The sequence below is a fragment of the Accipiter gentilis genome, chromosome 11 (assembly GCF_929443795.1).
Source record: "Accipiter gentilis chromosome 11, bAccGen1.1, whole genome shotgun sequence".
Lineage (NCBI taxonomy): Eukaryota > Metazoa > Chordata > Aves > Accipitriformes > Accipitridae > Astur > Astur gentilis.
In genome coordinates, this window is record NC_064890.1 from 30551975 (window position 1) to 30578471 (window position 26497).

The 26497-nt window shown below is 38.3% G+C and overlaps 1 protein-coding gene across 5 annotated transcripts in view; it reads left to right on the forward strand.

The window, feature by feature from the left end:
* DOCK4 (dedicator of cytokinesis 4) overlaps positions 1–26497 on the forward strand; it is a 251486-nt gene that overhangs the window by 127531 nt on the left and 97458 nt on the right. For all 5 annotated transcript variants that reach the window (XM_049814215.1, XM_049814218.1, XM_049814217.1 and 2 more), the window contains exon 13: positions 13954–14079. In XM_049814215.1, the coding sequence (XP_049670172.1) occupies positions 13954–14079 (126 nt within the window). The remainder of the gene's footprint in view (positions 1–13953; positions 14080–26497) is intronic.

A 26497-nucleotide genomic window follows, 5' to 3' on the forward strand; every position in this document is an offset into this window, starting at 1 on the left:
CATAATGTTGGGCTTCTTAAATATGTTAACCATATTCATGAAAAACAAAACTTACTCTTGGTCATTCTGACTGTCCATGCAATACCTGCTTACTCTGTGATACATCACTTATCCTGTTTTGTTCTCATGAAATAAGAGTTCACGGTTAAATATCCAGTTGTCCTTGGAGACATTGGATAAATTTGAATACTCTTAATTATATGAATATTCAACATAAGACATGTGGGACATGATTTTTTTTTTTTTCCCAGGTTACAGGGGGCTGGAAACTAAAGCTAGCAAATTGAAGATCAGTAACATTTTGTAAAGGGCTGTCAGGGTGAGGGAGGCAAAGAGAAGATCAGCACAGAATTCCAGTAGTGCATGTGAAGGTTGGAGAGGGAAAGAAGTGAGCAGTAATGCCACTTTGGGTACTGAGCAACTGAAAGATAAACTAGTAAAGGTTATTTACATCACACATGTGAAATTTGTTCCTCTGTGACTGTTTAGCAGCCTGAAAAAGCACTTACAAGGCTTTAGCAATATGTTCAGATACTTCTGCTGACACCTCATGGAAAATATTGTTGTTACACTACTTTTTATTTCTTCTTTGCTGTCTTTTTCTGCAATAGTATTGAATGGCAGGTTCTGAAGCATCATTAGCCTTGTCTGCCACCTTATAGTTGTCAAAAAAGGCGAAAATCTTGCATTACAGGAGACACAGGTCTTTTCTCTCCCTTAGGAACTGTTGTAGGTATAAGCCAAACGTAGAGAAACTTGAATTTTTGGTTTATATTGCACTTGCTTTTTTCAAATCATGTTAAAAAGACTTAAGAAAGGAAACATAGTAAACAAACAGCAAAGATGCTTCAGGCTGTTGTCTATCCTCTAGGTTTGTTCCCTCTTCAGATTCTGTCCTGTATAGTTTCTTTCAGCTCAGGAGATTCTCACACAAAGTCTTCAGTTTCCACAAATTGTTTTCTTCCAGTGCTGGAATAGTTTACTGGATAATTCATAATATTCTTCAGAAAAAAAAATATATATTCTTCCAGCTTTCTGGGGAAAACTAAAAAGGAACTTAAAACATACTTTCAGTGTCTTGCATGTAAAACCCATATTGCCAGACTATAGCATTTGTATTTAGCATTCAAACCCCTACTCCCCAAAAAAGTACTTTTTCTACTTCAACTCATGACAGTTCTTAAGTACAGAATCCTCTTGCATTCGATTCTCAGCTTGTGTCTAAAAAAGATGAAATAAAGGTAAATGACTGTCACTTCTTAATACATCCCAGAAAGGAGCAGGGGACAGATGTTCATCTCCTTTCCTCTTCTCAGTGGACGCAGGAATGGAAGGACTCAGTCTCATGGATAATTCAGCGTCATTTGCTGGAGTGGGAACTGGAATGTGTTTCCTGCATGAATTTCCAGCCTAACAGAGACTAGAGTAGCAGGTAGTGGATCAAATTACTGTTCACCACTAGTATTTGCAGCTGGTGTCAGGTGTCAGCTTGCTGGAAAACACCTGGTTGCCTACTGTAGGAGACCAAACTGTTAATGCAAAGGGTAAATTGTACAGCCCTTGCTGCATTTGGTAGCATTGTTATTTCTTATGTTGAGTTTGTAATATTTGTAGAATAAGTACTATTAGATCTAGATGATTTTGTAATTATTAAACAAACCAGGTTTCAGTAATATCTGGAGTGGAGCTGGCTATAAAAACTATTTTTCCTATAATATTTTTTCTTAGAATTAGAAGCTAGTGTCTTTGTTTTATAATGCAAAAACCTGTGGAAAAAATGAACATTCCTGCATAGACATCACACCTAATTACATCAGTCTTACAAGGAAAATAACACATTTCTATTTCTCTATCTGTAGGACCAGAGATCAGTGAAATGCCTACTACAGATACAGAAGACAGTTACTGGCTTCTCTCAAACCTTATAAAATCATTGCTTATTGCCTTATGATATATTTTAGATAGCGAAGCCTAGCCAAAGTCATTGTTTTCATATCAAAGCCTGGGCTTCTGTCAAATGTCAACATCTCTTTGGACGGTTTGCAATGTGGGTCGTAGTTGCAGATCTTATTCTTTGGGTGTGACTGTGAAACTACACTCTGGACCTTTCCTGGGACTACAATAAACAAATAGTATTGGATGTGGGCTGCTTTTCTCTTTAGTAAAGCAGGCACAAATGCACAAAGTGCCTTGTAAACTGTTATTGATCATATAATAGCTGCTTCATTTGCCCACAGAATTACTGTGCCATGAGTGAACCTGTTGATTTTCAAAATGGTTTGAAGTGCATTTTAGGACAAGGCGCAAGAGAACGAGGCCAAATCTGGTTGTATACCAAATATGGTTCTATACCAAAAATAAATAAATAAAAATCAGAGAATGGTACTCCAGTTGTACATACTTATGCAGCATCATGGTTTTCTTCTTTCTTCTGGTTTTTAGTAAGAATTTATCATGTTGTGACTTTATATTCTTGCTTATACCACTACTTTTCTTTTTTCCCTAGTTTTTTAGACTTTCAAAAGTTAAAATGTATTTTTTTAATACAGCACAAGACGATGGAAGGAATGTCTATTAATTGGAGCAGTGCTTTATGTCTGGTGATTGGAGCAGTCCTTTGGGCTCTGAAGGTAGAGGGTTCTTGTCCACAAAAATTACCCACTTACGGCTGTGAGCAAGCTACACAGTTAAACAGTGGTGGTTCTTACTGTAAATGCCATCAGCATCTTCAAAGTACCTCCTTAGGCAGGAGATCTTCCTGTAGGTACCTAAAGCTGAGGTAACTTTCATTTCCACCACTGTTTGAAGTTGAGAACAGGTGGGTAGTTGGATGCACCCAGGACACTTGCACTGTCAGCATACGGGTGAGCTAGATTTAGCTGCTTGGGCAGTAGGCTTTAAAAAAAATGCTGGAGATGATTGCTGTGACTCTCATGCCCGTGCTGTGTCAGGGAATGTATAAACACTCACTGGTTTTACAGTAGAAATTTACTCCAGTGTTTGAGACATTCTTCAAAGACAGAAAATGTCTTGTTTCAGAGGTGGATTTGGAAAAGGATTTTCAGTCTGTCTCACGTCCCAGAGGAGCACGCTAATCACTTGGCTTCTCAGACTTCCCTGCAGCAACTATTCAACTTTGTATACAATCAGATAATATTCGTTATACCATAGGGAAAGTGAAAGTGGCTTTAAAGCCTGCTGAGTAGTGCATGATGTTCTTAAGTGTGATCTGTATTCATGTCCTCTTAGCAAATCCTATAGAGGAGAGATTTAAACCTTGGTCTCATGTTACATGTCAATATTCTCTGCAATGAGTTATCTTAGAAAGAGCATATTCAAAAATTGATGAAAAAAATGCTGTACAACTTCCTCTTTCTTCACTTTCTCTCCTTTAAGAAAGACTGGGTAGCTTAGTCTTACGGGGATGCAAGACATTTCCTTTTTGCTCCGCTTTTTAATTCAGGTTCCTAACATTCTCCTGTGTAATCTCCTGTGTAAATGCCGATTTAGATTTCCTTATAACAAGGCTTAAAAAGCTGCACGTGCCTGATGCAGTAATTCTTGAAAGCTGAGACAAGGATGCACATGCTTTTCAGTTGTTACAGCAAAGGAGGTGAAAATCCTTTCAAATCCTGTAGAGATTAAATTACTGCTGTAAGAACTTATAAACATATCTAGCTGCTTTGTAGCTTTGGACTCTCATGTGGATTCCATGAAAATAACAAATGTAGTGGGAAGGTCTTTTCCTGTGCCATTATCTTGGAATGCTCTGATGAACTAGACAAAAGTGATGTAACCTAATTGCGCGTTTACTGAATGCAGTGTGGTAGCAATGCCAAACTTACATTGCAGTTCCACTGGAAACAATTATACATTAACGTTAATTGATGGGAGGGCCTTAAGCTTCAGAGGAAACACATTCAAAATGGTGATATTTCTTTTGCCACTCTTGGCTCAAACAGGATTTCTTCCTTTTTTTTTTTTCTTCCCTTTTTTTTTAATATGGTGGCAGTGTTTATTTTTTAGTTGTTGCATAGGGAATAAAAATGCAGCTCTTGAAAAGCCTACGTAAATCATATCCTCTTGCATACAGTTTAGGTCATAAAAAGAATAAAATCAGAAATTACTATATTGTATATAGTAGTTGGCAGGAACATGAATTTTTAAACATGGTGGAGGCAAGACCTGAATTGGGAGGCTGGTTTTAAGACAAATCCAGGTTGTGGTTTGATTTGTAAAAGATTGTCTTAAGTCTGTCAGCCACAAACTATTGTGCATCTTTCTCTTTTAAAGAAAGAAATTAAGTAGGTTTTTCAAATGAATAGTTTACTGTCTGTAATAAAGTCAAACTTGTTTCCACATACCTGTCCAAAAATCTGCAGGCAGAGGGTTATCCAAGCTGATGCTGCCTAAAAAAAGGAGACTAGTCAATAAATGGGCAACTGCATAATGCCCTGATTGAAGCGTGGAGGACTCAAAGCCCATATTGTTGAGAGATGTTTGCCAAGAATCCCATCATGAGGAAGGATGAACTGTCATCTTAGGGGGGAAGTTATTAATCAAATCGTACAGTAAGTTGGGTTGGAAGGGTCCTCAGGAATTCATGTGGTCCAACACCAGTTGAAAGAGGAACCAACTTTGAAGTGGGATCTAACTTTTTTGAGGTTTATTGAGGTTGCTCATTCAAAGGCCAATTTCATTACACTGCTATCACTTTAATTCAACCAGACCAAAGCAAGTTTCATAAAGCAAACATCCTTGGCTTTAGGGAACTATTGTTACCTCACATGTTGGTTTTTTTCCCCAGCATACGTGTCAGTTGGTACTAAATTGCAGTCTAGCTTAGTGGTCATATAAGACTCAGTCAGAGAAGGCATGAGGTAGACCAGCCCAGTGCATGACCTCATCTGACAAAACGCAAGTTCTTAGACATGGCAATGGAGGCAGTGGGGTAGAAACACCAGTGTATGGGCTTTGGGGCAGTATATGTCTTCCCATGCCTATTTACCTGCATTCAACAGCCTCTTGGCACTCTAATATCTTTTCTCTGTGGTTAAATTAAAAAGAGCAGGTGGAGAACCATATATTGTGTCTGTTTCATCTCCTATTTCACAAAAAGGAAGCTCTGGGTTACAAATTCCTTGATTCAGAGGGGGAAGTCTGTTAAGAGTCACTGTTTACCTTGCAGTGGAGAAACTGCAGAGGCCCTGTGAAGCGAGATAACTGAGGAGCATCATTTTTCCACGCTTTTCGTGATGAAAAGCTACAAGAGATCAAATACAGCAGGGAATTGGTAGTTTAGTATAAGTTTAGAGCGCAACGTTTCTAGGAACAAAGCTGTGGTAACTTACAGTATTTTCTAGCTACAAGAAGTAGTGTGACTATGTTTGCATGACACTACCCCGGCAGTTCACAGCGTTACGCCGCTCGGAGTTGTTGCAAGGAGAGCTTCTTCCTGTGAATCACCGTGAGAAATGTCAGATGGGAAACAAAATGTGCATTCCCAGCTGGGAGCAGCTATAGTTGTTAGCCACAAAAAGGAGGCATAGGCTCACAGTGGAGAATAGAGTAGAGCAATGGCTAGTAGAAAATGAGGAGAGATGAGAGCAGGAGTGGTAACATGTACTGGACAGAGAAGATAGAACAGAATGAAGTACCTAACTTTTAGGTAACTCCTGGGCATGTGATTAATCACAGAGAAGTTCTCTGGTGTTTGTCTTTTCTCTGCAGGGTTCACAGATGTCAGCGGTGCTCTGAAATTATTTTGTATCTACACATCACTAACATTTAAACAGCAAGTGCATTTGTTTAATTACTCTAGTTCTATGACAATTTATTAATCTGTCAGTTTTAATCTTTGTTACGTTTTGTGACAAGGAGATTATGTGTATTCCATTTTGATGAGTTTAAGAATTAGTTGTCACTGAAGGCTGCTATTTGAAATACATTTAAAATAAGAACGGTGCTCATATGTGCTTCACTAAGTACACAATGAATTAAGGCATTCCTTTTTGTTCTCAGCAAATGCTGAAGCTGAAAGATTAAATATATAGAGAATTTTGCACATAAACTGTTCAAGATCATTTGGCACTGAATGACAACTTTGATGTATAAGAAAGCCAGTTTTAGAGCAGGTTTTTAGACAAGGATTTGTAGAACTTTACTTTTTCAAGTGCTTTTTACAGGGTGGATGATATTGTTCAGCAATCTAATGTAAAACCTTTTCCCCAAATTCAGGAGTAACCAAATCTTTGAAACTTGTAGCCTAATCTAGCATGTAATATTAATTATGGTAGTTTTAGGAAAAGATATTAGTCCTTAAAAGTGGCAGATTTATAGATGAGTCAGTTGTAATTTTGTACATTTTTACAGCGGTTCCAGCTTGTGTTGTTGTCTGTGAAGGTTCTGGTTTTACCATAAGGACTTTAAAAATGAAGTTCAAGGTAGATTTTTGATGTAGTTATCTGTAAGTGTCCTTCATATGGCATGACTTGTAGACTGTGCTGCAGATGAGGGCTCTAATAAACTTAAATTCATATTGTGCTCTTGGGTGTTGCTAAAAGACTTGGTTTTAGACAAGAATGAAAAATGTGCCATTGTGATACTGTCAGGGCCATCTTCTATCCAGTAGAAGTTATGACTTGCTGTTCATCTCAGTACTGCGATTATAGAATCACACAATCATTTAGGTTGGAAAAGACCTTTAAGATCGAGTCCAACCACAAACCTAACACTGCGAAATCCAGCACTAAACTTGTGTCCCTAAGCACCACGTCTACACGTCTTCTAAATATCCTTCCAGGGATGGTGATTCAACCACTTCCCTGGGCAGCCTGTTCCAGTGCTTGATAACCCTTTCAGTAAAGAAATTTCTCCTAATATCCAATCTAAACTTCCGCTGGCACAACTTGTGCCCATTTACTCTCGTCCTATCTCTTGTTACTTGACAGAAGAGACCAGCACCCACCTCGCCACAACCTCCATTCAGGTAGTTGCAGAGAGCGATCAGGTCTCCCCTCAGCCTCCTCTTCTCCAGGCTAAACCACCCCAGTTCCCTCAGCCGCTCCTCACGGGACTTGTGGTCCAGACCCTTCACCAGCTTCGTTGCTCCTCTTTGGATGTACTCTAGCACCCTTCACCAGCTTCGTTGCCCTTCTCTGGACACACTCCAGCACCTCAATGTCTGTCTTGTAGTGAGGGGCCCAAAACCGAACACAGGACTCGAGGTGCGGCCTCACCAGTGCCCGGTACAGGGGAACGATCACCTCCCTGCTCCTGCTGGCCACACTATTGCTGCATGTGATTGAAATGGCACCCAATTTAAGCCTGGTAATTTCTAGCTAAGGCTACATAATGCAAATAGCTGGCTCATATTTCCGTCCTGGAGTTGGATTATGTCTTAGCAGTGAGGTTTTTATAAGCATTTTGCAAAAATCCATTCTGCTTGTCACTATTCAATAGTGTTGTTGACTTCCTTTATCCACTGAAAGAATAAAATGTCTTAAGGCTACTTCAAATGATAAATTGTAGAACATATATGCATGATTTTACCTTCTTCAAGGCTTATATTTACAAATTCATAGCAAATGCTACCTGGGCTTTTATATTGGTGGGGATTTGTTTTTTAACACTTTCTTTAGGTCCCAGTTAAATGTTGACTGTTTATTTGAAATAAGACACATAACTGAATCGCAAGTAGCTAAATTTCTAATAAAATGGTGTGAAAGCTGTTTGCATGGCAGAGCTACACTTCATGAAGGAGAAAATAACAGGTATTTCCCTGGAACTTTTTGTTTGTTATTTGCACTAGAAGCAATGTAAAATGCTTATAATTGTAAAATCGTGTATTTATTTAGTTAACAAAACAGTTTGTAAAAAAGAGATTTTAAAAACTTCTGGGCAAGGTGATTCACCTTTGCCATGTAACAATGTAGTGTGGAAATAGATATTGACATGCTGTGCATGTTGTTAGTAGAAAAGGGCATCGATGGGCTTACCAAGGTAGGAATTGGAGAAATTACTGCCGAGATCTTTATTGTCTGTATAAGGAAGTTAGACTAGATGGTTATAATAGTTGTTTAGCCTTCTGGTCCTTTAACCTTCATCCTATGGTGATTCTGGCAAGAAATACCTGAGGCTTTACCATCTCTCCGTGAAGAAATTCTAATCCAGTTTTCTTGTGATAATATAATGCCATTTCCATTTAAGTGTTTATTTTCCATGTGAGGAAGAAAAAAAACCCTTGACTTTCCACACTTGAGGGCATTTCTGACAAAAACCTTAGGTACAAGAGCTCATTTAATTCGCGAGCTCCAAGAAAGTTGTCAAAATTTTGCAAAGGCTGTTTTTCTTGCGTTCTTTTTTACTGAGTTAAACCCCAGAATTTAAAGCTGAGGAAAAGAGAGTTTGGAGTTTCCTTTGATAATATAAAATAATCACAATCAAGTCTTTCATAAGGCCGGTAAGGATTGAATCTACCTCTCCTTTATTTTGTCTCTGTTCCCAGACTGTAATTTTATGAGATTTACTACATCGATTTTGCTGTGGCCAAATTGCACAAGATTGATATGATTTTCTTTTCCCAGATCACATTAAATCAATAAATCATTTATTTGCCAATAACAACTGGTTTTATTTTTGCAGTGCTAATTCGGACCCTTTAAACAATACCAGAAATGGGAACACCTGTATGCCTTCAGAATACTTTTAATACCCTTAGGCATCTTTATTTGGACAGATGCCTTGTTTTATTACCTTTCTTAAAATACAAACAGTGCTGAGTAGCATTCTGTCTGAGGTTTTTTTTCTAGCAGCTTCCTTAGCAGCTGCTAGACATTTTCTTCTTAATATGATCTAGGATTCTCTGCTGCCAGTAGATAGAAGCTGAATGTAAATGCTCTCCCCTCCCCGCAGAAGCTCAAATGCAAATAAGTGGTCTGTAAGCGTAATGAACATTTGCCTTTTGTCATAACTAAATGCAGAAATCAATAATGCAGTAAAAAAGCTGTTTTAAGGTAAAATAACAGATCTAACAAAAATCTGGAATGCTTATTCAGCAACTTGTCAATTTTCTGTATTCTTTCATCTGCGTGATAAAAATCATCTGTGGTGAAATATGGTACAAGTTAATTGTGAGAAATTTCATGTGCTTGCAAAAGAAATAAAAGCAGATCTATTTGCAGTACCACACAGAGCCTAGTAGTAATATTTTCAAAACTGGAGTAAATAAAGAATAATAGCTAACACAAGAGGTTTTAATTACCACTAGTAAGGTAATTGATATTTTTTCTGAGGGGACAAAGCTACACTGTGTACCTAATTAAAGAAAATGGGCCAGTCCTTCAGAGACTGGAGTATCATTTTCATTGTTACGTTTTAGCTTCTAATGTTTTAGAAATGGAAAATTTATAGTTATGAAGTTTTGGATAGATTCTTGGTCTGATAGGTGGTATAATAATCATATCAGTCGGATGCTGTGTGTGGTGGCATGGTGCAGTTTTCTATTTGGCTTTGTCTGGGCACAGCTGTTCCATCAGGAATGCTCTATTTTTTCTAAAGCTGACAATTTTATTGGCTAGTGCATGAAATGAGATGAGAAAGAACTGATGTTGACATATATCATCAGACTGGAATAAATTAAAACTAAAGGATGTTACCTTTGTTATATGACAGAAAAGAGTATTCATGTTTCCATAGGAGAAATGTTAATGAATTAACTTTCTATCTCCGTATACAAAAATAATATCTCTGCATTCTTTTGATTGCATTCCTTTTCCTTGAGCATCTTCTCCATCTCTCCTGGATTGGCTGCTGATGAAATTCTTTGGAAGCCTGCTCCACCCTGATCCAGTCTCATTACTGGCTGGTGATTAAGCCTTCCTTTCTAGGAGCAGTAAACTTTCCCCTCCAGCCCTTCATTTCTCCTCCATAGAGATAGCTTTAATCACTTGTAAATTGAGTTCAGTGAGTTTCTGGCCATTAGGGTATGCAAAATTCTGGTTATGTTTTGGTCAGGAAGGTGGTGTCTTTCAACTAGGTGGTTCCTCCTCATTGCACTTTGTTTTGCAGTATGTCTGAGGGAGTCCCTCTTCACTTCGATCGAACGTGCAACCTTCTGAGCATCTGAGTTGCTCTGTGATGTGCCAGTATGTTTTAAATGATGTTAGTTAACTTTAACTGGTAGTCAGGTAACTTGATTTATAGTAAGGATAAAAACTTCAGTCCCTTGTAAAATATGAATTATTCAATCTTTTTAAAGTACCTCTTCCCCATGATTTTTATTTCAGATGCATGGTTCCTCAGTCATGACGGGTGTCTAGCAAGTGTACTGTATTTTTATAGACCCATAAATATGGGATTGCTGTGGGTTGTAATTGGCCACAGGCTTCGTGTTTAGCTGACAACACAGTCCTCATTAACCTATCTGGCACTGGCTGGCTGGACTTGTCTTAGCCTGCCTGGAGATTTGTTCTGACTTGTAAAAGCATTTATCTAATGACAAAATAATAAATTGTATCTACTTTATTTTAGCTCTTGCTTAGCATTGTATAATTGTGTGGTGTAACCCACTTTGTTATATATGTTTTGTATTTAATAGATAGTTATAACATGTAGTTACTCTGTGTAGAGTTAGCTATCCATAGCCCTAAACTAAAATGGAACATAAAAGAGTAAAGACATGACCATAACTGAGGTCTCCAAAGTACTGGCATGGAATGATACTAGAGGCCCCAGACCTATGAACAGCTCACCAGTAGCCGATTACTGGTCATCAAATAGTGTGACCTTGAGAGCAGAATAAAACCAGGTTTAGGGGAAACAAAGAGAACAAAGAACAGATATGTGGAATGTATAAAACACATCATATACGATGAATGAAGATGTAATGTGGACTTGCAGACCAGTGAAGAAATAACAAGGTGTAAAGCACATTAACAAACATAAAAATTACTCCAAGAGAACCCGAGAGAGCGGGAAGAAACAGGCAACATCCCACTCCTCATGGCAAAGGACTTGGGGTGCTGATAACTCAGTCACTATATCCCACCTTCCCAGGTTGAAACCATTGACTTTAAGACGCCAGAGGGATAGTGGAAGGGTGAGCAAGGGGTAGATTGTGTGTATATATGTCATTTTAACAGTATTTTGTTTGGAGTGTGTTAGTATCATTGTAAACGGACTAATAGTAACTCTTTGATTAGACTGTTAAAACTTTCCTTAGGACTAAAAATAAGCTTCTGGCTTTTCATATACGGTGTGTTCCTCTTGCCCATCACAAGATCCTGAATGTAACGTATCTGTGGGAATTCAAGCAACCCATCCTGTAGCTTGGGTATCACCCCTCGGTAACACTATGTATCTTCTGATTTTAGGTCCTTAATGCAGGGGGGCCTAGTTTCCCTGCAAAATTAGTGGAGCTTTGAGAGAGCAATCAGAACACTTAACAGGGAATCGCCTTCTTTTCATTCCCTTTTCATTTGCCAGCTGGATCCTCGGTGACAAGATTGTTAACTTGAAACCTTGGTCTTCAGAGGTTCTTCAGACTTCCTTCCTGTACACCTGTGCTCTGTTTCCATTCTCATTTAGTTTCACTCTTTCCTATTGTACTGGACTGTTTACACCGTATAACATTTTAAAGTTACTTTGCTATCTTTAATCCAATGTTCTTCATTATTCTGAAGAGTTGGGGGGATCCATACCATTTATATTCCAAAGATGTATTTAAACTATGGGTAAAATGAGTAAACCATGTTTTAAGTGTGTTCACTGAGAGATTTTCTTGATGCTTTTGGATATAAAAAGATGACTCTTCGTTTTCTAACAATGAATGCTGTGAAATACAGAGCTCTAATACCTTTCTCGCATTGCATGAGCAAGTACTTCAAATCCAGGCAGCTTAATTCTCAAGTTAAAACTATTTTGCCATTGAGGGTTTTTTTGACATTTATCTTATTTTTGAGCTAAATAAAATTCTTCAAGGAAATCTGTGAAACTTGTAAACGAAGAAAACTCTAGTACTAATTAGATTTGAGGTCTACAACTTTTGTTTAGAAAAAACAATAACTTAACTCAACACCAGGCAGCGTACAATATCTGTTTAACGCTGTTGTGGTTGATGTGATCTGGAGCAATGGCAAATGTTTGTTTGGTTTTCCAAGGAAAGAGTGCAATAGGGGCATATGGGGGTATGAATACACATATGTATGTGTAACAATTTCTTAAAATATAAAAGAAACAAGATTGGAGGTGGGTTAAATATCCATATTTGTAAGTGAGCTATACCCAGCCTAACTCTTCCCATCCAGCAATGAAAAACTTTTCACCTGCTCTAACAGTCTGAATTTTGCCTCTATGACGTCTTACCAACCTCCTGTACTATCAGCTGGCCACAGTGTGGTTTGTTTTCTTGTCTACAACAATAATAATTGTCACTACTTCCTAAAAGTTGTCGACTGGATAACCACAGAACAAATTCCTAGTATCAAAACAATTAATGGCCATGGCATTAAATACAGTCCTTAAAATAGAATACACTTCGCTGCATGTTTTTCCTTGTAAGATTTGTTTATGTACTGGGTTGGTTATGTGTAGGTGAGTTGTTTTTTGTAAGAGAACAGAAGTCTGGTTCGGAGCATCATGTTCTCTGGAGTTGCCAAAATAATAAAATACAAGTGTAGGTAAGAGCAAGAAGTTAAAATTTGTCATGCTAATTAGATCTGATTGCTTTAGTGCAGTAACCTGGACTGGCAGTACTTTGTACAGATATTTCAAGCTCTGATTTAAGAACCATCAAACTTCAAGTAAATTTATTCAGTTAAATAGTAACATGGTTGTAGGGGAAATTTCTTCCAAAGCCCAAAGGACCAATGACCTTGTTCAGTCTGTGTGTACATGTTATTTACTTAAGCTTAATCTAAAGTTAGTTATGACTCTTCTGAGTTGTCTGTTTATCTCCAGTTGTTCAGTGTATATGAAGAGTTTGCTCTTATCTTGTCCTTGATCTGTATGTTGACACGTGATATGCTGTAGTAATGTTGGAGGTCAGGGAAGATTAATCTTTACAAGCTGTATCACCCTGACACTTGCCTCAGTGATTATATTTGAAATAACCAGAAGGCATGCCTGTTGTTTTTGTTAATCTCAGCTGTAATGAAGTATACTGTTTGCAGTTTATTTGTACACTGCAGATATAGTAGATGAAGTTATTCTTCCTTGTTTCTAGAGGAATAAATACTAGAAAATGATTATATAGCCACCCTTGCATTTTGCACGTCTTGTAGCAAACATAAGAAACAGCATGATTGATTAAATCCAATGAATATTGAAAAAAGTTGTAATTTCAGTCATTATGAAATTACTGTGCCTAAGTAAAAAATATTGATTATGCTATGTTGGTTTATTAGAGTTAATTTCTTCAGATTTTGGATTAATATATTGCATAACTTTGTATCAGTTTGAGTGATGTGTTATAACGAGACTTCCACATTTCACCCATAGATAGGGACCATTGTGTTGGCACCTTTTCTTGCATACCAATGAAGGCAGCATTGTGTTGAAGGAAGTGAAAAATTGAAATGGTAGCAAATATTACTGATTGACATTTCCCTAAATTGAGATCTCTTTAAAATTCTTTTTCCAGTTAAGGCATCAGTCCATCCCTATTTGAGATAGTTTTGATCCAGTGCGTCATTGTAATTACAGATCAGTAATAATTTGCTAATGCTTTTTCATGGGTAGTTGTTTTCAAGTCTTTATTGATTTCTGGATGTTGGTAGCCTTCCCAAATATATAAAGATTTGAGGTGGGTTAGTTTGCTATTATTGAACTTCCTCTGAATTTTCTGAGTTCTCAGGAATACATATATCTTGCAATTATATATAATTTTTAAGAACTAGTGATCACCATGATCTGTTTGAATGTCTTATTTTTCCTTGTTTTTCTCTTCACTTTCAGGTCTGGCAGTTTCTCTTCAGTTGCTTCATGGAGACATAGAACAAATTAGGAGGGAGTATACATCTATGTTCACCCATGGAGTATCCATAACAAGAAAACTAGGTTTTTCCAATATTATAATGCCTGGTAAGTTAAAAAGAAAAGCAACTCTCAATAAGCAGCAAAAGAAAGAACTAGTGAGAAATTACTTGTCTTTCAGCTGCTTTCTGAATAATTACTGTATTCTAAAACTTAAACTTTTCCAGCAACTTTTATGTTAGTTTTTTTGAGATAAAAGAAAGCTGTGTCCCAGTGGCCCCATTGCATTATACATTGTAGAGTTACTATATCAATGTCAAAGGGACATACAGTCATAGCAGCCTTTTTTGAGAGATGTAACCCCACTTTATAGAAGTGAAGATCACTGAATGCAAGACTGCTGAGCTCTATGCAGACAAAGAGATAACCATCAGAACATGATGTTCATAGGAACTGGTAGCTTTCTAAATAAGGATTCTCAGAACTTCACTGACACCGTACAGCTGGTTTCATGAGGTTTGTGTCCCAAATACTGGAAATGGCTAATAATAGGGAAGTAGAGACTTGATTACATTGTATGACAAAATATGCAAATGCTTAAATAGAGGCTAAGGAAGGTAGAACGATTGTGTCGATATGAATGTGAAGAAGCAAAGACAGGAAGAAGATTGCAATAATAGCTATAGTTCCATCCCTGACATGAAATTTTTAAAAAGTTTAATGGGTTGTTGGAAGTTATAAGGCAAATGTCTCTTTAAAGGAAAAGCATACTTGCAAGCAGACTAGTTTGGCATGATTATGCTATTGTGTTGTTGTTAAGAAATTTTGCAGGGAGGAGCTCACATATTACTTTCAGCTGAGTCCACACATAATGCCTTGACTCTCTCAAATGTAAATCAACCTCATGACTTCCAAATTTTTAATAGAGTCTACCACCTTCTTATACAGATCTGTCTTTTCATTCCTGTGTACCCAAATCAGAAGTAAACTAAGGTTCTGAGGCAAGAATAAATAAGCTTCAATACTTCACTAATCAAGGAGGTCTTAAATAGGCATTTAAAACTCAGTAATGAGACTCAGCTTTAGCTATGGGCATGTATTTCTCTTGAACTTCTGCCTGAAACTTGACAACTGAGAATTCACTCTTGTGTTCTTACTGCCAATTAAACATCTGTCCTTCTGCATCCTTGATCAGTACTACTAATCACTTAAAACATGCACAGAACACAAGTTAATGAAACAGTTTTAGCATTATTATGAAAATACTCTGCTGGTGTGACTGCAATATTTAGAACAATGAAATGCGTGAGTCAGGTGCCATTTAATTTGAAGGTAGATTATATATGCATGTTTAATGGAAGCATTCGGTTGAAATCTTATGGCTTATTAGCTAGGGCTTATTTGTTGTATTACTGTTAGATTTATAATTTGAATCAAATGAGTATTGTAGATAATATGGCTGATAACAGTGGAAGCAATTTTCATGAGCACAGTATAACTCCCATTGAGAAACCTTTCTCCATGTATCTATGATTTAGTGACCTTCTGCGTTACGTTATCAAATTTTCTAAGTTCTATAAATAGCTCTTGTATACCCTTACTTTCCAGTTGTGAAATAATTTGATGTACTAAACTGCAGAAAACATGTTATAGCAGAGTATTGTGTAATCAGCTGCTGGAGGAGTTTCTCAACTCGGTTTCAAAGAATTGCACGGGCTCATTTTGTCCCTTTTTTAGTTAAAATACTATATGGCTCTGGTATGCTGCTGTCTCAGTCCAAAAGTATGCGTACCTCAGTTTAGAAAATGTACAACTTTTTATTCTGTGTTTACTGGTGGAGAAGGGATTTCTCCTAAAGAGAAATAATCATCTAATTCTTGCAGTGACAAGTTGCAAGGGCTAACCAGAGCAGTATGCCCTAGGCACTGAAATGCCCACAGGAACCTAGCCTTTGAAATGCTTTTTTCTTTTAAAGCTCCCCTTTCATTTTGTTTCTCTTCTAGTGTCTTTTTTCAGAGATAGATTAGAGAACTTCATCCTTTGCCACTGGAAATGGTCATTAATTAGATCTTATTTTATATTTTTGTTGAAAGTAAGTATGTTGCTGTGGCTAATTAGCACTTAAGTTAGGGTTCTGAACCAGACTCGCTTGAATTATTCAGTAAGAAATACTTCATGCTTCTAAACTACACTATCTCTTTTATAAATGCCGTATTTTAAGTCTCTCTCCTATCCTGGTGTATTTAAACTCTCTCTGACCTTCATTTTTCATCATATCAATCCTTTTCTCTTTGGAGGTTTTGCTGTTGAAAATAACTAGGATCAGTCTACATGCCAAACCAGAATTTTGTTGACAATAATAATGCATGTTTTTACAGAGCAATGCTTTTTTATGTCACTGGAGCCTGACAGGGTGAAGCCAAAGAATGCTTTTTCCAGGACCCGTGGAATTTTTAATGAAGAACTCCAAGTGTTTTAGGAAACAAAGTAGATGGCTAGAAAAAGCATATATGATTCAAAAAAGGCTGTGAAATAAGTAACTCATATGATTCTAGCTGACAGTAGAAGGACAGACAGTGAAAGTGTCATCTTCTGAGTCTAATCATCATGCATTTTCTAGGTTTAACCGGGATTTAAGGGCAGGATCTATGCAACAACTAGTAAACTCCTTTCCAGCATCCTAGTGCAGCAATCTGCAGATGCCCAAGCCAGTATTCTCTGAAATCTTTGTACAGCATCGAAGGACAACTGTGCTTACACCCTGAATTTGTGTGTTCACCATTTCCTGAAAGGACAAACATCATTACTTAGTATATAAAATTTAGCATGTAATATTTATGAACATAGTATACTTTTTAAGCAGTTAGGTTAATGTACGTAATAGGTGATGGAATGTGAAAGCCCTTTTGTATTTTTGTATACATACTTTTACCAGCTTTTTTTCTGTTTTATGTAGTGCACTCTCATGGAATCTGTTTCCAAATTTGACTTACAGCATCTATAGCAGTGCATAACTTCAGTGCTGCATATGCTCATGTGTTCTAGTGCATGTGCATGTACATATTATTTCGCATCTTTGTGGAAGATATCTAATTCCATAAAGAAGCCTGATCATTAGTGTGTGTTGTCTGGGGTTTTTAGAATTGGAATAAACCCTAGCACAGCTCTTTGTCTAAATGGGGACTTACTGGAGGACCCATAGCTCCCTGTTAGGACTGCCAATTGTAAACAGACTGTAAACTATCATGTGGTAAGCATTCATATAGTTGCACATCTTCCTTTTTTTGTGCTTATCAGACCTGAACTGCATCTGCTTTACTTTATTTAAGCTATACTGTTCTTAATAGTGTTAGGTCTATTATTGGTAGTAGTTGTCTTGACTACTTGGTACATTCAAAGCCAAAATCCATTCAGCATGAGACTCTAGCACATAAAGTAATCTACTCTCTTTCTGTAGAATCTTTTTTTTGCTAAGCAATTTAGTTAGGTCCAACCCTTACTTCCTGGAACTTTACCTATAAATTTACTCTGTCCAGCTTTGTCTATAATATCAAAGGTAATTCTGAATTAAAACAGCTATACATGCAATTTTGAAAGGCTCTGTGTCTTATCGAGACAGCAGCTCACCTCCAAATGTCTTAGTCCATAACATGTACTGAGGTGTGTAAACAATCAGCCTGTTGGCTGACACCTCAACAGATTTTTCATAGATGGATATCAATTAGCTATAGACACCCTTTTTCAGCTTACGATCTGAACTGGTGGCATTACCACTGCTGAGATCTGACCACCACTTGCTTTAAGTTAAGATCAGAGTTTATATTTCTTCCTGTCCATCCAAATTATTAAACTCTTATGATATTAGAAGAGGTTAAAGTACTGATGACTCAGTACAATGGTATTACATTGACCATTGTTTTCCTTGTACATAAGCTTAGAGGATCTGTAATGCTGGTATCTGTAGCTGAGTTAGTCCTGACTACAAAGTTCTTGGCTTGTTCTCCTTCACTCTGAATTTCTTAGTCCTCTACTAATCCTGTGATATAATTTCACAAACTGACATGGCTAAAGACTCTACATGAGGCTGCAGTATTAATTTCTGTAATGGAATTTTCATGCTTTCAGACTTATTTGTCAAACAATAAAAGTCACGGGTTTTTTCTCAATTTTTTTGTAATTTTATTTTTTTACAATTTCTGCTCATTCAGCAGATAGAATGAGCTGCCCAGGATGCTGCAGTGCTTTTAAGTTTCTTACATTAAACTTGCCTATCCTTAATTTAGGAAAAACAACAGGTTTTTTACCATCACATCTGCATTGCTTTGCATTTGTCAGCTTTTAACTTCATTAGATGTCCTTTAGCTGTCCAGTTAAATCTCATCAGAATCCTGTCTTTGAAAGCTACTGAGTATAGTCATTACTCCATTTGGATTATTAAAAGGTCTTTCATTCTTTTCATGTGTGAGTACATGCTCACCAATCTTTCTTACTTTCCATTTTCAGAAACTTTTAAATCGAAACTAGAACTAGAATCTTTGTCTTTTTATACAAATGATCTCACAAAATGCTATCTTTGTGATAACATGCATTTTTCAATGATGTGATTTTGACTAGAAGCATATTCCTTCCTTCAAAGCTTAGAATAAGTGTCTGGAGAGCAAAAATGTAAAGAAAGCTATGGAATCTGTTCTCTTCATCATGGTGTCTGTATCTGTCAGTGAGCTTGGACTTAGTAAAGAGCTGTTGATTCTAGGAAAAGAAATACATGTCTGACACACTCAAGCATTTTTCTCCCACGAGCAGTGGTATGAATTTTTCCAATCTTCTTTATCCTGTATGGAGTACAAACAGCCTAAATTTAACACCTGCCATTGTTTGCTGTTCTGATTTTCAACAATCCAGAAATATGTATTTTTAATTACTGAAAGTAATATTGCCTGGATATTTTAGTTACACAGAATATGTTTAAGCAATATTGTGGAGTAAAGACACCCTGAATTTGACCTTTCACAAAACTGTAGTACTCTAATGGGAATATCCTCTGCTTTCCAAATCCTATTTTAATACTTTTTTAAAGCTTTGATCCTATCCACCAAAGGAACTATCATTTCCACAAGTCACCGGAGAAAACAAAGATACTAATACATGACTACATACTTGGTTAGACAAGTGCAAGGAACTTCTATATTGTTTTCTTTCTTCTTCCCATTTCCTCTGTCTTATTTTCTTGGTTCATTAGGAACTGAAGTAAAAATAGAAGAGAACTATGGAAAGGGAAGAAAAGACAGAATTTAATTGGACTTCCCTTGATTTAAAGTCTCTGGAAGTGGAGAACAGGGGAAAGGTTCTTCAGCAGTTTTTAGTATTTGGAAGAGTGAGTTGGCTTTCTTTTGGGCATAGAATAAGTAGCAGTGATGCACGGGAAGTGTATACAAGGATAATTATGGCTTGGAAGTCTTTCTTCAATAAACCAGGTAAGGAGCACTACCAAACTAACAAGAGAATGCTTTAGCTCTGGAAAAATAAATGGTCTTTCAAAATTCTATTGAAAATATTTTCTTTATACTGTAGCTATACAAAATAAACAGGTTAAAGTTTTCAGTTAAAAAAGCTTTTGAGTCTTTTACTGAGCTGTTGAGAGTTTCTGTAATAAAGCTGAAAATGCGATAATGTTCTGTAGAAAAAGGATAGTAGGGTAACTGTGAAAAGGAATCTGTTTATTCATCTTTGCCTTTGATTTAAATGCCAAAGCTTACTTAATCCAATAGTAAAAAGGCAGTAGTGTTACCAAAGTCACCAATGCTCCTGAAATTCTAACACATGCAGAGTTGTTTTAATGTTTGCCTTATATAAACAGGACTATCAGTGATAATATAAAAACCAGCTAGCAGTATATAAACAATAGAAATGGTCTTATTTCTTTCTGCCCATGCTCTGTCATATACTTAAATACAGACATACACCCCTCCCCAAATAGGTTTTTGTCAAGTATCACCCAGAAGGTCCCAGTCTCATACCTTTTCTTTGTACTTGGTGCTTAAATATATACATACAACATTTTCTCATTCTTCAGTCGTGTGTGAATATTACTCATAAATAGTAATTATTGTAAGTCTATGCAAAAGCTTCTTGAAAATAGCAAAGTTGTTCTTTGCCACAATAATGGAGAAGTCAAGGTATTGCTATATGGGAAGAAAGCACTGAACAGACAGCTGACTGGTGGTTGTCACGGTCTTCAAATATGGCACACGTTTACTGGCAGGTTCAAGCATGTCACTGAGATTTGCCCTGTTTCTTAAAAGCATTGGATACATTCCCTGATAAGCATCCAGCCATTCTTTTGGTACCTTCTACAATGCAAAACGAAAAAAAGAAATAGTTTCAATAATTGGATTTCACTTCCTACAGTGATTAAATTATTTGTGAAATGCAGTGTGCCTGTATCTTCCTGAGCTGATCTCCGTAAGGATGCCCTTCTCTCGGATAACATCCTTCTGTACTGTGATTTTCAGAAACGATGCCAGATTGCTTAACTTGAATTTTTTTAGTTAAATACAACACTGGATCATGTGTAGGAAATCGGGAAGGGAGGGCAAGAGACTGGCATGGCTGAGTAAAGACGTGCTGGTCAAACTAAAGGACAAGAAGGAAATGCACAAGCACTGGAAGCAGGGACAGGTTTTCTGGGAAGAGTATAGGGGCATTGCCTGGTTGTGTAGGGATGGAGTCAAGAAGGCCAAGGCACAGCTGAAGCTAAACTTGGCAAGGGATGCAAAGAATAATAAGAGCAGCTTCTATAGGTACGTCAGCCAGAAAAGGAAGGTCAAGGAAAACATACCCCCCAGATGAACACGACTGGCAAACTGGTAACAGCAGACAAGGAGAAGGCTGAGGTACTCAGTTTTTTGCCTCAGTCTTCACTAGCAATCTCTCCTCCCACACCTCTCGAGTGGATGGACCTCAAGGCAGGGATTGGGGGAGCAAAGTCTCTCCCACTGTAAGAGAAGATCAGGTTTGTGGTGACCTGAGGAACCTGAACATACATAAGTCTATGGGACCTGGTGAGATGCATCCTGGAGTCCTGAGGGAATGGGCTGATGTAGTTGCCAGGCCACTCTCCATGATATCTGAAAAGTCACAGCAGTCGGGTGAAGTCCCCGATAACTGGAAAAAGGCAAACATTGCACCCATTGTTAAAAAGAGTAGAACGGATGACCCTGGGAACTACTGACCTGTCAGTCTCTCCTCTGTGCCTGGGAAGATCATGGAACAGGTTCTCCTAGAAGCTATGCTAAGGCACACAGAGGACAGGGAGGTGATTTGACACAGCCAGCATGGCTTCACCGAGGGCAAGTCTTGCCTCACCAGCCTAGTGGCCTTCTGTGGAGTGACTACATCAACGGACAAGGGAAGAGCTATAGATGTCATCGGTCTGGACTTCTGTAAGGCCTTTGACATGGTGCCACACAACATCCTTTTCTCTAAATTGAACAGTTATGGATTTGATGGGTGGACTGTTTGTTGGATGAGGAATAGGTTGGATGGTTGCATCCAGCTGGTAGTGGTCAACAGCTCCATGTCAATGGCCAGCTAGAGATCAGCGATGAGTTGTGTCCCTCAGGTGTCTGTACTGGGACCAGTACTGTTTAGTATCTTCATCAATGACGTAGTGGGATTGAGTGTACCCTCAGCAGATTTGCAGATGACACCAAGCTGAGTGGTATGTTTGACAAGCCTGAGGAATGGGATGCCATTCGGAGGGACCTGGATGAGCTTGAGAAGTGGGCCCATGTGAACGTCATGAGGTTCAGCAAGGCCAGGTACAAGGTCCTGCACGTGGGCGTGGGCAACCACTATCAATACAGGCAGGGGGATGAAGGAATGGAGAGCAGCCCTGCTGAGAAGGACTTAGGGATGTTGGTGGATGAAAAACTGGACGTGAGCCAGCAATGCGTCCTCACAGCCCAGAAATAGAGTTGGAATCTGGGCTACATCAAAAGAAGTGTGGCCAGCAGGTCGAGGGGGAGGGGATTCTGCCCCTCTGCTCTGCTCTGGTGTGACCACCCCCCTGCAGTACTGCATCCAGCTTGGGGGTCCTCAGCACGGGGAAGACAGGGACCTGTTGGAGCGGGTCCAGAGGAGGGCCACAAGAATGATCAGAGGGCAGGAATACCTCTGCTATGAAGAAAGGCTGAGAGAGTTGGGGTTTTTCAGCCTGGAGAAGAGAAGGCTCCAGGGAGACGTTATTACGGCCTTTCAATACTTAAAGGAGGCTTATAAGAAAGGTGGGGACAGACTTTTTATAGGGCCTGTAGCAATAGGACAAGGGGTAATGGTTTTAAACTAAAGGAGGGTGGATTTAGACTAGATATAAGCAAGAAATTTTTTACGATGAGGGTGGTGAACCACTGGCACGGGTTGCCCAGAGAGGCTGTAGATGCCCCATCCCTGGACACACTCAAGGTCAGGCTGGATGGGCTCTGAGCAACCTGGTCGAGTTGAAGATGTCCCTGCTCACTGCAGGGGGGTTGGACTAGGTCACCTTTAAAGGTTCCTTCCAACCCAAACCATTCTGTGATTCTATGAAATCATCAAAGTTCAACTGCCAGAAAGGCATTAGCAAGAGTTTAGTATTGCTATAGTATTCCAGGACTTAATCTTAAACTTATAATTCTGAGCAAAGCTTTCAAGAAAGCAGTTCCTAACAAAAGCTCCTAGTGAGTTTTGTGTAATTATTTTTAAATTAGCAGCTGCTGTCAGGAGAGTTTAGATTTGCACGCTGATAGCTATCACTATCAGAAATACTATCTTGTTCAAATACCATCATGCTGTGTTTTGTTACAGTACTAAATAATCAAATTGGAATTTATTTCACTTGAAAGTTTTTTGAGGGTAGCTGGCAAGCTAAACTCTCTTCTTTCTAACAAAGACAGCTACCTTTGATCTTTGACAGTGATCTTCAGCTTGAAACCCTTGTTCCATATTAATATGCTACAAGAAATTCTAAACGTGGTTGGAATATGAGGAAAGTCTTGTTATAATATCTGTGTTGCAATTGTAACTCACAGCTTCCTCACTGTAAGCTTAAAAACAGTTTTGTGCTGAAGGATCATTACTTTGACACTTAGGCTAGGTACAAAAGTTTGTAGAAAAATAAAAGAATGAACACTACGTTCATACAAATGTTCTTCTGACTAGTGATTCCCTGTGCTGTTCCCATCACCTGAGGTTCAGTGGGGGCATTCAAGCCTCTGTGAGCTGGGGGCAGCTTGCACGTGGGTCCCACGTAGCTGGGGGTACATCCTATGAGCAGCAGCAAACCCGTGCTTGTATGCAGGTCCTGAATAGAGGCGATTGTGCTTCCTACCTATGAAGGAAAGGGAGCCTGCGGAGCCATCCCATAGTGAAGCTGTGCGGTGGAGATAATAGGATGCATTGTCATTTCCAACCTGCAAATTACTCCTGGCTCTTTTCTCTTTACTGGTTATTTAAAACTTGCGCTTTGTAGTTGGCAGGCTCAGGAAGGCTGACCTGCATTAGCTAAGTGTGTCCTCCAGCAGTCTGTCTTGTGGTTGTTTTTTTGACTTTAATTGGCCTTTTCTCCTGCTCCTTATAATTGCCTCTTTCATATAATTGATGCTGATCAGGTCTCTGTTCTCTGCTCCCGTTCAGCCATTGGACAATTTGCTGCCAGTTGGGTTGAAGTCATGAAGCTTCTGGCTCTTCTTTGGTCAGAAACCTTGAGCTGTAATGTGCCTCATTAGCACCTACATCTGGGGCAAGAAGGGTTTGCAGTTTTTCCTCTCGTAGCCTATAAATAGTGCTTTCAAGATATTTTTGTCAGATCAAAGCTGAAATTTATTGGCAGGATCATATGAAGAGTCAGGTACTGCCAATGCTGTGCTGTATAAATTTTGATTTAGCAACCCAGACGTTTCAATTCAGCACCTTTCACATACAGTTAAATTCACGTACCAGAGTAAACATCCCTGCAGAATGTACGCTGAACACTTGTGTTGCATGGGAAAGTTAAGGCTGTATAATCATCCACATCACTGCAGTCTCATCATGTGCGACTGAGATTCAATTCTATAGGCATGTTTTCAACCAGTAATTAAAATCTGATATACTGTACTATTTAAGATGTGTCTCTCGTTTCCTTGCAAATTCCTCACATTTGGTCAAGTATAAGATTCTGTAAAAATCTCAGTACAGATACACCTAGGAGAGATTTGAGTCATGCAGATACTTTAGCTGAAGATACCATTTGTACTCACTGAAGTCTACCTCAGATCTCAGATATTCAGCAGGACTTTGCCTTTCAGTGCTACTTATGGCTGTAATTGCCCGTCTTAGTGAAAAGATGATGATATAATCGGTCAGAATTATCTGTCTGGTACACTGGTTAAGGCAAAGATCCCATAGAAAAATCATGCGTGTTCTTGTAATCAAATGTGTAATTATAGTTGCCATAAATTAAAAAGATCAGTTAAAAGAATATAGATAAATTCAATAGTTTGCTGATGTTTGAATACTTTATAGAGGAAGTTGGAATTGTTTTTACTGGAAGAGGGGCTACAAAAGAATGCCTGAACTTAATTTTACATAGATGATCTCAATTTTTGGAGAGAGAGAATTTCTGTTAAGGAAGATTGAAGCAATGCCTTTTCCACACTGAGGAAGTGAAAGTGATTAAGATATCTCCAGAGCAATATGTTGAGAGTGAAATAATTTTTAAAATTTGGATCCAAATATATTTGTCAAAGTTTTTATTATAGTTTTCTTTCCTTTTTCCTTTCCAGAGTGAAGTTTACTTTCCAAATCCATTTTCTTTTTTATTGTCAGCTATTTTCTGATAAGGCTTTGTGCTTAATTTTTACAACCCTATTGACTTTTTTATTTTACGTGCTTTTACTCATAATATATGTTCATACAAATATTGTGCTAAAGATTTGTGAGGAGCATGGTTTTAAGTTCTTAATGTTCCAGTACACTTACCTGAACTGCACAAGTTCAATATAGTTGGTTTTCTTACACTTTGGTAGCAAGTAGTGATCTTTTTTAAACCAAAAGTGAAATATGTGTGCGTACAAATCCAGAGAGAAGGTCAAATTTAAACTAAAATGTACATTTATGTAGAGATTATAAAATGTCGATATGCTATGTACTTTGAGAAAAGGAAGCTGCTGCTCTATCTGCTTGATGCAGACTGTACCCGTTATATATAGCCCATAGTTTACAGTTTTGGATTAATTTTATAGTCTCTTTCAGTTATCTCCCTTCTGTTTTTCTATCCATTTCCATATAAAACATTGTTATTCCCTGTATAGCATGAGAGGCTTTGTCTCCTCTTAGATTTAATTTGCCTTGCATGATAATGGAGAAAATCTGGCATTTTCTTTCAATAACATCTAGATTTGCTCTGAGACATTGAAAACAATAGAGCTTTGTGAATGGATGTAGATCAGGTGTCCTGGTTTCAGCTGGGATAGAGTTAATTGTCTTCCTGGTAGCTGGTACAGTGCTGTGTTTTGAGCTCAGCATGAGAAGAATGTTGATAACACTGATGGTTTCAGTTGTTGCTCAGTAGCGTTTAGTCTGAAGTCAGGGATTTTTCAGCTTCTGATGCCCAGCCAGCGAGAAGGCTGGAGGGGCACAAGAAGTTGGGAGGGGACACAGCCAGGGCAGCTGACCCCAACTGGCCAGAGGGGTATTCCAGACCATGTGATGTCATGCCCAGTATAGAAACTGGGGGGAGTGGTGGCTGGGGAGTTGCTGCTTGGCGACTAACTGGGCATCAGTTGGTGGGTGGTGAGCAATTGCCCTGCGCATCATTTGTATATTCCAGTCCTTTTATCATTACTGCTGTCACTTTATTAGTGTTGCCATTATCATTATTAGTTTCTTCTTTTTATATTCTATTAAACCGTTCTTATCTCAACCCCTGAGTTTTACTTCTATTCCCGATTTTCTCCCCATCCCACTGGGCGGGGGCATGAGTGAGCAGCTATGTGGTGCTTAGTTGCTGGCTGGGGTTAAACCACGACATCAGGACAAAATTCATCTGAACTGTCCTCTCATGACACTGATTACAAGCTCTGCCAAGGTTCTGTAAGAGGAGAACAGGACAATATTTGTGAAAGTACATCCTACTCCTGTGTCTTTTTTTCCCTGTGATTTGATTTCTTCTAGGAATTAAAAAGATGAAACTCAATGGGTTTGGATATTTTTAAAAACCTTAAAATGCAGGCACTCTTTCTGAAAGCCTGCTTAACTTCTTTGAAACTGTGGTTACTTGTTTTAGAAATGCTTTATGGTTTTGCATAGAAACAGAGAATGGTTTGGGTTGGAAGGGACCTTTAAAGGTCATCTTGATCTTTAAAAATCAACATCCCTGTCCCCTTCCCATGGGCAGGGACATCTTTCACTAGATCAGGTTGCTCAAAGCCACATCCAGCCTGACCTTGAACAATTCCAATGATAGAGCATCCACAAATTCCCTGGGCAACCTGTTCCACTGTCATTT